Consider the following 13,219-nt stretch of genomic DNA (forward strand, 5'->3'; position numbering starts at 1 on the left):
CCTGTCTGGGTATAAGGTCAGTGGCAGGCTCCACAGTTCACTGAAAGCACCGTCTGCTCAACTGAACAGCTTGAAAGAAGACAAACTCTACTGTAGCTGAGTCCCAAAGCCGGACTACTGACTCTATACAGTATGTAATACATACTAATCTTCATGGTGCACTGTTCAAGCAGTTAGTACACAAAAATATCAACATACTTTACCATTTTTACCACAGGAAATTATACAATATGTGTGACCTCGGTTGTCAATTACAAACTAGTTTGTAATATGGATTTGGGACTTGGAGTGTGTTGTTAAATTGTTGTTATAATCTAGCATTTTAGCTTAAACTGTGTTTGCATCAGAATAACATTTAATTAGACTTATTTAGATATAGAATTATTTCACAACATTTTTTTTGCAAGTAAGTGAATGTCCACTCCGATCTGATTATTCCTCGAAAGGTGCTGCTGTGCTGTTGCTGTGCTTACCTGACAGAAACGGTAAACTGAAATTGTGTGCGTCTCTAATTCTGGTTGCTGTGGTCTTTTTGATTTCCATTTCACGACACCCTCTCAGCCTCACAAGAGAATCTCCAATAGGCTTTTTCACAGAAGACACTTTCACATGTGACAGCAGGAAAAACTGGTGTAAATAATAAAGTGATTTTTTAAACTAAATGCATTTGAAATAATAAATATAGCTGACAGCAGCTGCAATTTAGAAATTACATCACCTCATTCACTGTGAGAGTGCAATCCCATAAAATAAAGGTATAACCAGCAATGACAATATCTATCATTTTAACTGTGGCACGTACTGCTGCCAATATGCCCATTACCAAACAAAGGAGGGTGTATTTTTCTGGGAACATGTTGGATATGACAAATATGAATAAATAGTTCTCCAGGATTTACTCATAACAAGACAACATAAGACAAGGCTCTTGGTTTACTTCATCACTGTGAAGGTCATTCTGACAACCCAAAAGCCTATATTTTATAGTGTTCATTATCATGTAATACCTGCAGCACATGAAGTGTTGGCCAAGACTGAATTAATTAAAATAAGAGTGATAAAGAAAGGAGTCTGGTTTAATTGTTTAAAATGTATTGGCTAAATGCACTAGTTGTGATTTCACTTATGGGACAACATCTGATCTTCAATGATGTGGCTGCAGTCTCAGTCTTAGAGCGGGCATTGTTTTAATATATGACCTCCATTGGCTGAAATTATTAGCCATAGTTAAACGTCACTGAGCACTTACAGTAATTGATCGTTTCCATAAATCTGCCATTGACACCAACCAGCTTGTAGAAAATGACTGTTTCATCTACGTGAATGCTATAAAACCCTTTGAGCCAAACTCTCTCTTTTTTTATCCATTTTTGCCCTTCATTCAACATTAAAAATGTTGTAGCCAATAAAACACACAGGATGTTTAGATTAAATTTATTGGTCACAGTCTTACATCCTAGAATACATTATATGGTAAAACAACATGAATATGAATAAAAACAAAATTAGAACCTGAAAGTGATGAAACAATTGTATATTAATTTAAATTACCTCATGATTATGGGTCCTTTTGTACTTAATATCCCCCACATATTTCAGTTTTATTGCCATTAACCATCAGTTTTAGTGATCATTTCATTTATATTTCTAAATGTTAAAAAAGTACATCGCTAACTTGAAAATGGAAATCTGAGTTTTTTTGAATTGCTTTGGAGTTCAGAACAGACGGCAGACAGCGCTCACAAGCCTCCAAGGTGCTTGGCACAACCATGGACAGAAGACACACTGCATGGTTAGATCAAGCACAATGGGGTCCTGGGCAAAAAATCCCAACACAGATCACAGGGGATCCAGCTCAACATAAGGGGTCCAAGGGACTTGAAAGCTGTGTCACTTGGTTTAAATGTAAACGGAAGTAAACGGAGTGAATCAGTAAAACAGAATATATCTTTTTGCTTTCGTCAGCCAACTCACCCTTGGTGAGTGTGGTTAACTATCAAAACTCCTAAAAGACATACATTATCGTCAAAGTATTTTCTTGCAATTGAAGGACAATCCAACAGCTTGATTTGTATCTGCAGTCCAAGAGCCGAAAAAGTCCAAAGGTGTGAGGGAGGGGATCCAGGCTCATGGACAGATTGTTAAAAAAGAAAAAAAAACACTTTGCACCATTGGTTTACATAATAATAAGAAAATAACTGTAACGCAGTTGCAGTTTAGAACATTTGCAGAATAAAAAAAAATGATTAGTCATAGGTCACACTCACTGCGGAAAAAAGGGCTACACCCTTCCTGCGCACTAACTGCGTCAAACCCCACCCTCCCGTCCTTCGCGCCCGACTCTACCAGACACGACTGACAAAAAAATCTAAAAATTCTGTCACTACTTTATCATACATACATTCAAATACAAAACATTTTCAAGAAAAGATTTACAACAGGCCTTAGGAATGGTGGCTTAATGAAGTTAGTTCTCCATCAGTCTGTTGGGTGTTCTTCAACTGATCAATGGAAACAGAGTTTGGGTAATTCGTCAGTGATCTTGTTAGGAACCGCAGCATCTCATAGAGTCCACTCTCTGAAATTTTACAAGTAATTGACAAGAAAATAAGTCTTGGTGGCCACTGATACCAATGGACCGATAGTTATTGCTCTATTTCGGTTGTCCTTCTGAGGAAATTTGCTGTCTTCTCAGAGTAAAGACACAACCCCTTCAGACATTTCAGTCCTAACTATGTTAACGGTCTCTGAGTGCAATGTCAAGAGTCATGATACCATCAAGCTAAGAGAGCTGTTTCTCCAAAAGGTTTGACAATCTTGTTACCTTCTCTTGTGTCTCTTGTGGCTCCCCTGGGACATCTTACTAAAATGAGAAGGCAGGGTGCGATAATCAACTTAGAGTTCTGGCAACTGAACCACTTTGTGAGATGAAATTACACCGTAATGCATATTTATGCACCAAAGAGAAACCCTGCATTTGTTGTGACCAAATGGCATGAAAATGGGAGTACTTTGGGTGAAAATGGTGGGCGGTGGCGGTGAAACAGACCTCTGTTTTTCAGAACAATGAGGATGTTTCAAAGGGGGTGCAGTGTGGCTGATGGGATGGTGTGATGTTTTTTTTTTTAATGCATAGATGATTGTGATACATAATTATGCGTCCTTACCTTGTTTCTTTCTTGCTTCAAAAATGGACATGGATCACCACAATCAATATCTTTCAGGAGTTGCAGTTCAAATCTAGCTCGAAATTTGACTAAATGTTAAAATGTTTCTTACCCTTTAATCACTTAAAGTATCTGATTTAAAGCAAAAAAACACAAAACATCAAAAATATTCTTCAGACTAAAGGTCACAGTGACCAACCCAACAAATTATCAATGCAACACTACAAATATGAGACTTACTCATAACTTACTTTTTGTACTTTACCTCCAGCTGCTGTCTTTGGAAAGTCACTTCTACACATCTTCTTTCTAAGAAACCCACCTTTCCATCCTCTGGCCCCAAAGCCGATGTTAGTTGCAGCCAGTTGAAGGGCGATGAAGGCAAAGATTGGGTGCTCTGAGCTGTGTCTTGGGGTCTTCCTGCTTGCTCAACTGGAGGCAGACTGTCCTGACTGCGTCCTCAGCACCCTTCAAGTCCCCATCTCCTGCCCCTCCTTCCAGCTAGGAGGGGTTGGTGATGTTCTCTTGGGATAGGTGCACTGGCAAGGAGGACTTGGTCAGGCTGGGATTGGACGTGGGCTGGGGAGTTTGGGGGGGCCGCCGGTTCCGCATTTCATAAATATTAATACAGAGTCCTCCCTCTCCAAATGGGTAGATTCTTTAATTTTGTTAGAGGGGGAAGTGCTTTATTCACTTAATGGCTTTTATTAGTGCCCGGTCTTCAACTCTTTCATTAGCTAAAGTGCTGCTATAATTTACAGGGTAAAAGGGGGGTGGGGAAGGGGTGGTGACTGAGGAGGGTTGATCCTGCTGCTGCGGGACAGGCAGGCAATACCCTCAACCACTGCAGCTTTTCCTAAAAAGTGGCCATTCTCTCAGTAAGAACTGTAGTCTATAACATCAAATACACTCGATTGCATCCTCATTGACCATCATGGTGTTGTAGTAAGTGTTGTTAGCATGTTGCTCTCTTGCACATTGGCTTTCTATATATCCATTCATTTGAATCCTGTTGCATGTCCAGATCCTTAACATCCCAGACTAACATTGTGCAGAATACACAGTGCAACAGATAATTAATGGACAATATTGATGGCACTTCTGACAATTAAATGGCTTCTGATATATGAGCGGAAAAAGATTATTTTTGTGGTCTTGCAAAGGAGTTTTTCTCCTTGACCACAGAGAGTGGATTCATGTCATTGGGGATCAAATATTGAGATTTTTCATTTCCTTTTCTTTACATATTGTATTTCACATTTGTTTTTGGTAAATGCTGATAAGCAAGATTGTTAAAAGTTACTGTTGTGTATACTGGACATTTTGTATCAGCCCGAAGTGATTCTGTATATCTTTACATACCTACCCTTTCCTGTTTAATACATTTTATGTACAATATTAATTAGAAATGTAAAGGGTCGGTTTATTTAACCAGATGAAGCTCAAATAAGGGCCAAGGACCATATATTTGCATCATATTAAACATGCTATGAAACACGCTCATATACCTTTGGGAAAGCTGAATTGCATGTATCTTTATTGTTTGGATTTTCTTCAAATTTCCAGTCTATCATCCCATAGTCCATGCACTTATGCACTGGCGCCATCCACTGCAATAACTGGCTAGTACCTGGTGCTTAGACACAAAATGGCCGCTACACTTCATGCAGGTTGCAACATATCGACATTAGATAATACAAGCTTCCAGAAGTGCTCCCAGCTCTGATGAAATGCTCTTTATTTTGCTCTGTGGAGTCTTGTTAGTTGTGAACAGCTGGCGTACGGTGTCCCCAGACTGCATCTGAGTGAATGAACTGATTAACCTGAGTGGTCGTCCCTACCAGAGAGAGGGGGTGGTCCACCAGCCTGACTAACTGCCTTCATCATCAATGTCTCATAAATCACTTAGCTGGACAGGGCTTTCAAATGAGACTTTTTCTTCTCTGAGCCAGACTGAAATGGTCGCAGTAACGCTGTTGCTTGGTGCCGGTGTGTTTCTGAGGAAGACCATGTAACTGTAATGGAGCACAGGATTCAATGATGCATCGTTTCTGTGACGGACCACATGTAGCACATTATATCGTCTTGATTTAAACAGAGAAGAAAAGTGTGCCTGGTTACACTTGATACCCACATACTAACATTCATGTGGAAGGATGAAATAAATATGTTGAAGCTGGATAAAAAGAAAAAACAGCGAGATTCCTTAATGTTTTTATTGTACAGAATTTTCAGATTTTAATGCAAACCTTAACCAATATTCAATATGAACTATTCATGGTGTTAAGTACTGTAGGTTCTTTCAAATGTGACACTTACATTCATGTCATTTTTGTTTTTAAATTAGAGCAAAAATACTGGGAACCAGACGACACAGAGGCTCTAATGGATATGTTTGGTGATTTAGTGAGCAACTGTACAGAACACTCCGACACCTTTTACTTTTTCACCAGCTGGATAACGTCTTCATCCTCCAACACGTGGTCCTTGCCCACCTTTTGAGGGTTGTGTTTCACAGAAGATCCCCACACAAGTGCACTGAAAGAAAAAGAGGTAAAAAACATGAATGATTACTTAAAGGCAGTAAACGGGATGCATGTTTAATTTTACACTATCTTATAGAAAGACACAAAAAAGGATGGAAGAGCTCAACATACGGTATAACACCCCAGGAAATAATTTCTAATATTCACTAATATTCTTTCTTTGCCACAGCAACAATGGTTCTCTGCACTATAAAATAACCTACAGGGTAAAATGGCGTCCTTTAGTTACAAAGGCTTTCTAATCGTGCGTGTCACTGTTTGACCCATTCATTCCCTGGAGGACGGGTAATGCTCAGCAGCATTAACATATCGACTGATTGATGTTCTTAGCTCTCACATTTGGAGATGGTGGTGCGACACATCATCTCAAATCCTAATCCAGACTCTCAAATGAATGCTTATCTGGCATAAAGATATGATCTTATACCATAAAGAGGGCAATGGCTAAAGCGACTGTGTTGTTTTAAACCATTTGATGACCACTTGTCATTCTGGTGTAAGGTAACTATCAATGCCTTTTAGTGAGAAACCTCATCATCCTTGAGGAAAGTGGTAATAGATTAACTGGAGTGTGAAATAAAGCAGATAAATGATATTATTGTTGAAGATCTAAATGATTCTTACCATGCAAGTGAATAGAAATTCTTAATGCCAGAAAATGTTTCTATGCGTGTTTCTGTTTCTATTTGCAATATTCTGTCTATAAGAACTACAAATGAGATTACAGTTATATAAATATATATTTAAACATGTTTATAAAACAAGTATGATCAAAACTAAATAACAATTCCTCCCTTTACATTTTAACAAAGATTTGCTTTCTCAGACAATGTGTGTGGGCAATAGGCACTTCCTATTTAAGAGAATTTACAATTCTGATGTACTGAATAACCCAATACCACCTGTTTGGATTAAAACATAATGAAATAACAACAAGAAAAGGCTGGAGGGGAAAAAACACTTCTGTAGGGAGTAGTGTTCAAGATTGCACACATGATTAAATCTGACAAAATTCCCAAGCCAAGTCTACAATACTCACTACTTCAATTCTTTGAGGAGGCTTTTGTGAATCTTCAAGCAGAAATCCTCCACTGCAGTTCGTTCGTCAGGGAGCACAACGGGCGATGTGTAATCAGGAAGCTGGCCTTTGGGTTTAGTGTAGCTGCAAATGAACACAGGAGTCAAATTCTCCAGTACAATTTACACACATTCCTTGTTCTGCACCATTTAAATCCCCAAATATCTTTCGCCTCCATTCATCGGCGACTGTATGAACAATGTTGAATGCTCTTACATGCGCACAAGCTTTAGGTAGTCCCACATCTTCTCCAGCAAGTCATCGAAGTTCCAGCGGTGGTGGGCCGAGATGGGTACACAGTGGGGCACCTTGTAGATGATGTCAAGCTCCTCGATGGAGATCTGATCAATTTTGTTGAGCACATAAATGCATGGGATGTAGACCCTGTTGTGACAAGAGACTGTGAGTGGCTGCTGTATTTACTGCATAATCAGCAAACAGCAATGTAGAGCAGTCTGAAGTGAATTCAAACACAAGCTGCCTTCAATCTTTAACAGCATACTGGTAGCCTCTGTTAAACTACATGCTTGATTTTTCCTTGCATATTAAAACAGATATGGAAGGCAGCGTTAAAACAAACATTTATTTCAGCAAGGTAGTTTCTAATGCATGTGTATTAGTATGCATGTCGTTGCATTAAATTATGAACAGGGTATTATAAATTACTCTTTTCTTTCCTGACTCTTCCCTCCTGGAAAGGTACGCATGTTCTACACACTTTTAATTTCAGTATTTTTGCTGTATCTGTGACGCTAAGTTACTTGAAAGTGTAAAGTGAATGTTCTGATATTTTTGTCATTTTGGAGATTTGGAGGTTTTCAGACGTAAATCTGTTAATTGGAAGATAACTTGGTCAAGACGTGTGAATGCTTTGTTTCTAAACAATTGCAGGTAGTTGGGTTTATGCATGGCTATTTTTGGTTGCAATATTTTACAGAAAGAATATATTTTGGTTATTAATATATAATAAAGAATTTTATTTATTGCCTGCTCTCTCTTTTTGTTCCGGTCTTTTCCCTGAGAAGGCACAGAGAGCATTTGAATGCTTTGCTTCTCTACGATTGCAGGGAAATTATGCTGCTGCCATGTCTGGTGCTTTGCAATAAAATGCTGCAGACAGTCCTGGGAAATGAGGTCCTTTTCCAATATACAACACAGTGCACTACACATGCCCCACCCCACATTATCCATATCTGAGATTTTAACGTTTTATATTTAATTACACACTGAGGAATAGTAATCTCATAGGTTCGTCAGTAAGAGACGACATTGCTTAACTACAACATGCATTATGCACATGTATGAAAAAAAATGCTAAGTGGTCTGAAAATGCATGTGTGGCTGGAACCTCGTATGACACATAAACAGCATTTTCAAATTCATCTGCATTGGTGTAGTGAGAACTGAAATGGGATTGAAGATTTCAACAGGCCACACCCACTGGGAATGACTAAGGAAGGCCCATTCTGGCACTTCAGCAGCTTACCGATTTCCCTCCACCACATCAATGAGGTCATCAGCTGTGGAGTCACTGCGCAGAGTGATGTCGGCGTTGTGGATCTTGTACTCTGCCAAGATACTCTTAACGGTATCAGAATCCAGCTCACTTTGTGCACACTAAAGAGAGAGAGAGGGGAGGACGGGCATGATGTCAATCAACACAAGACAGTGAGACGATGAACACAGAAATACTTGATGCATATTAAAACATCAGCTGCATTCATGGATCATTTTCACATTTAAATCATGCTTCCAGGTCAGTAGAATGAAAATCCATCAGTAAAATGAAATTAGCAATTGGTAATTATGGTTTTTACTTAATTCAAAATAAATGCTGAGATTTTGCAGGACAAGAGAGTAAATGTGTGGGAGCAAATAAGTTAAGTGTAATTGTATGCTTGTCCACCAGAGAGCAGCATTGAAACGTGTTTCAAAATGTGTTTTCTGCATTTGATGCTACAGATCAGTTCAGTCCTTTAAATAACTTCTTTATAAACACACATGGCTATTAAAAGGCTACTACATGTTTGTTTAAACTAATGAGATGCCAGAAAAAAAGCCCCTCATCAAAATGGACTGACAATCAACTACAGATATCCCTGACAACTAAAATCCTGTTATAATTGACACCCTTTAATAGCCCAACAATTTATAGAGTGATGGTTCTCGTTATGATAATCGCATTTATATCACTGTCACACACTTACCGCCACTAAAACCAACAAAATACTCTTTTCAGCAATACATTGCTCTTTTGAGGAACTCATTTAGAGCTGAAAATTGCATTTCTGTCTTAAATTACTGTCTTTCTGGGTGAGACTTACTGTAGCTGTGAAGTTGATGCCTCCTTTGTCCTTCTTCTTGAAGCCGATGTTGGGTGGCTGCTTGTTAAGTCGGATGCCAAAGCCCTCCAGCTCGTGTTCTATCAGCTTCTTATGGCCGAGAGGCTTCAACACATCGAGCACTATCAGGATTAGGTTGCAAGTTCGAGCCACTAGAGGGAGAGGGATGAGGGAGAAGCAGACATTTGTTAGAGCAGAGTGGATGAATGTAGTGGATACAGTATGTATCTGTTTTACTTTTTCCAGCCAGCATTTAAGCATACAAAATGTCTAAATCCAACCATGTGTTTGTCAGTGTATATTGTTTGCTAAAGAATTAACTAAAAAGCAGGTATGTTTGTTTTTTGCCCCCAACATGGTCAAATGTAGTGGTGGAAATGAATTTGGCCTCTAAACATCACCTTCCACTCTTACTTATTCAACGTTTTATTTAGCTTCTTTGCTGCCATTAGAAGTGACAAAAATGAAAAGTGTCTCATTAAATGGAACGACTGGAAAAGCGCTCCACTTCTGCATTAACATCAATAGGGAAAGAACTAAATGTATCATCTTGTTTTACTATTTCATTTTGTCAATGAAAACCAGTTTCAGAAACCTCACTAATCACATCTTTACCTGCGATGACCTGTCTGCCTCTGCCCTTGCCATCCTTGGCCCCCTCAATGATTCCTGGGAGATCCAGGAGCTTGGAAGGAACACACAAGAAAGTAAAATAAGCAACCCACTCAAAGCACACCACACTTTTGCAGACACTGCACAAATAAAAAATGATTGTACCTGAATTTTGGCACCTTTGTAGCGAATGACTCCAGGTACCGTTGTAAGAGTGGTGAACTCGTAGGCGGCAACCTCAGAGTACACACCTGCAAGGTTACTCAGCAGTGTAGACTTTCCCACTGAAGGAAAACCAACAAAGCCAATGCGAGCATCACCAGTTTTTGCAACATCAAATCCTAAAAGACAAAAAAGAATAAGAAAAATTCAGCCAAATACTTTAAATGACAGAAACGGCTTTAAGGCATGTTTGTAATAAAAACCTAGATAAGAGTAGAAATTGCACTAAGTATTCAAAAACCGTGATCTTACCTTCCCCTGTTGCACCTCCGCTGCCTCCCTTTGGTGTGATAAGTTCCCTCCTCAGTTTGGCAAGACGTGCTTTGAGCAGACCCAAGTGGTGAGCTGTGGCCTTGTTCCTCTGCGTCCTGGCCATCTGCAAATAACAGTAACAACACCAGTGTGAGGATTCAGTAAGCAGTATCCAAGACTGTCAGGTAGAATTAAAATTACACAATGAGAGAAAAACAATAGCTTGTGCTCTGCAACACACTGACAGCTTGTCTGGGGTGTTTGTCTGCCTGCTGCTCATTGCATGCTGGGATAGGCTTTGAGTCCTTCACTATTTTGAATCAGGATAAGTGGGTATAAAGAATGGAAACATGGTGTATCCTTTATAGATTCTATGGCTAAATTAAATTTGGTCATTGTGAATGTTTTGCAATAAAAATATTATTGTTAACTCTGAAGGACCACAGTTATGGTCATGTTTCTTATTGCATTTCTGCTGAAAACTATAACACTAAACACCCTAGCTCTATCTCAAATTAAGCCCTGCCTCTGCACAAAAGTTGTTGTTCAGGGTTATTTTCAAATGCCTACAATAATCACCATAAGACAGTATTGCAATATTGTTTCTAAGTCCGATTCTGTAACACAGAAGCCCAAATTTGCAGCCCAAATTATGGGGAGGACACACTGACACGTCGAAAACGGTGTCTTTCATATTGCGCTAATTTAGGACAAAGTTTGGATGTTTTGTGGGTAACGGGAAACCTACTCTGATGTGGATGCGGGATTTAATACAACAACAAACCTGTACGCGGTAGCTTATTTGATTGCCAGCCAATCAGTCCGAATCTGGAGTCAGCATTAACCACATCTAAGTTATGCTAAGAGTTACTGAGCTAAGGCATGGCAACATCCGCTAAATTCTAATATTTGATTCAAAACACATTTACAAGCCGAATTGACACGTAAAGCAACGCTACAACGAACTTTATCAATACACAGTAATCTGTCAAGACATATCATACTGTACTACGAGGCCCAGCTGTGGAAGCTAGGCTAATACTTGCTAACAAATAGCAGTTAGCCAGCTACGTTACAACGTGCCTGATTCATTGGGTTAGCCAGCTGTCCACTTATACCTTACCTCATTTTCAATCTCTGCTATTTTGGCGAGTATACTCATGGTGACGGAGATTCCCGTGTACAATCAACGTTACCGAAAGAACCTGAAAAAGATTTTACATGGAAGTTGGCAAAGTTAGATGTTGATTAGCAAGCACACTAGCTAGTCCACACCACGCAAGTGCCGCTGTGCGTTGGTTCGCGGAAAATCTCGCGAGTACAAAGTGTTGTTGGGCAGTGTGTCCGGTGCGTTGACTGACAGGACAGAAATGATAAAGAATGAGCGAAACACTGCCTAAAGATAACAATTTACATAATTAGAGTTGGTAATACATGCTTAATCTAGGAAGCGGACACGGTTGACTTGTATTGCATTAAGCTGAGAGGTTATTTGTACGTCACTTTGGAAAAGTATGTCAGCCAAATGAATAAATGTAGCTAAATAAAGGTGAGGTGTGTTAAATATTTTGCCCCCTCCTTTTATATCGATGAGGGGTCAGTGGTGGAAAGTAACAAAGTATATTTACTTAAGTACTGCACTCAAGTACATTTTTAGGTACTTTTGCTTTACTTGAATATTTCCCCTTTATGCTACCTTTTATTTCTACACCACATTTCAGAGACAAATATTGTACTATTACTCCTACTTTTCACAAGTTACTTTTCAAATGACGATTTTTACATAAAAACATGATATGCTTATAGAATTAAATGTGTTGCTAAATATTAAACCAGTTACTCTCATCCTTTTTGGCTTGTACCCCTTATCACAGGTTTCAGATGTCTTTGAGTTGTTGTTAGTTGCACCAAAGAAACATATTCCCTCTAAACCTTTCTGATGGTTTGAACTTAACTGTTCGATGCCCAAGAACTTTGTATTTTCAACTTTCCTATTAATCATCTTACCACCCCCCAGATTTATGTTGTGATCCTCTGGATGGGCCTGAATCCTAGGTTGGGAACCGCTGAACTAAACTATTGTACCTACCTGTTTATAAAGTAGTTAAAACTAGCAACAAAGAAATCAAGAAAGGCTGCCACACCAATTCAAATTAAATTGAAAAGTGATTTGGATCACAACTTATAGTTAAAAGTCAGTGTAATCATCTTGTTTATGCAGGGGCACACACTAACACACATTTTAACTTGTTATATTTAATATAAATCTCACACAATAAAAAAGGACGCAGGACGGTCAAATTGTATGTTTTTATTGTTTAATTGTTTATTGTTTAAGTCGCATACAGTATAATCTCTCATTGGTTTCTATGTTGCTGAAGTTTGTGGACTGAACATCTGTCATTTTGTTGACCATCTGATTGACTTATTGGTTCGTGGGTGGGGTGGTTGAACAAGATCAGTGCTGCTGATTTGACCAGATCTCCTCTGACCCATGCTATGCTCTGTGAACCTTGAAAAGGTTGCATTAACAACTATGTCCATATGGTGAATATTAATGTCTAGAGGGTATATTGGCTACAACAGAGTTTTTCCACACAGTTAATATGGAGATAGACTGTATGAAAGTCCAAGGAGGATATTTCAATCAAATTTAAATATCTTAATTCCATTTCTGACATTAAAACTCAATCTAAAAACCTAATAAATGCCAGCCACTTTAGGTAGATTTACCAGTTCTGCTCTTGAGTATTGCTCTCCCAGCACAGCCAACAGTGTCATCTAAAGCATTTGCTGTAAAAAATAAATGCAATCTGAAGAATAATGCAATTTTTAAATAGTCTATAATAGACTTCATGTACCTTAACTCCAGTCCAAGATATTAAACCATGTGCTAGATATGCTGAATCTGTCACTTCAAACATCCCCATTGTTGTTTGTTTAGTTGTAGGAGGTGTGCTTGTCCTCATCAAAATATATAAAAATAGGCATTTTCTTTTT

At 38.8% G+C, this 13,219-nt stretch overlaps 1 protein-coding gene across 1 annotated transcript; it reads right to left on the minus strand.

Moving 5' to 3' along the window:
* Positions 1 to 5,377: 5,377 nt before the first annotated feature.
* Positions 5,378 to 11,500, minus strand: drg1 (developmentally regulated GTP binding protein 1). Its single transcript, XM_070924533.1, has 9 exons — positions 11,343 to 11,500; positions 10,220 to 10,343; positions 9,911 to 10,086; positions 9,749 to 9,818; positions 9,116 to 9,285; positions 8,278 to 8,408; positions 7,008 to 7,175; positions 6,753 to 6,875; positions 5,378 to 5,705 (listed from the first exon to the last, which is right to left on the minus strand). The coding sequence occupies exons 1-9, from the start codon at positions 11,379 to 11,381 to the stop codon at positions 5,606 to 5,608; spliced, it is 1,101 nt and encodes a 366-aa protein (XP_070780634.1). The 5' UTR covers positions 11,382 to 11,500; the 3' UTR covers positions 5,378 to 5,605.
* Positions 11,501 to 13,219: the final 1,719 nt, after the last annotated feature.

This window comes from Enoplosus armatus, chromosome 18 (genome assembly GCF_043641665.1).
Source record: "Enoplosus armatus isolate fEnoArm2 chromosome 18, fEnoArm2.hap1, whole genome shotgun sequence".
Classification (NCBI taxonomy): Eukaryota; Metazoa; Chordata; class Actinopteri; order Centrarchiformes; family Enoplosidae; genus Enoplosus; species Enoplosus armatus.

Coding starts and splice junctions, on each gene's coding strand:
- drg1 (XM_070924533.1), bottom strand. CDS start 11,381: ATGAGTATACTCGCCAAAATAGCAGAGATTGAAAATGAG. Junction 9,286..9,748: donor AGGCAGACAGGTCATCGCAG/GTAAAGATGTGA, acceptor CTCTCCCTCTAG/TGGCTCGAACTTGCAACCTA. Junction 5,706..6,752: donor CTCCTCAAAGAATTGAAGTA/GTGAGTATTGTA, acceptor TTTTTCTTTCAG/TGCACTTGTGTGGGGATCTT.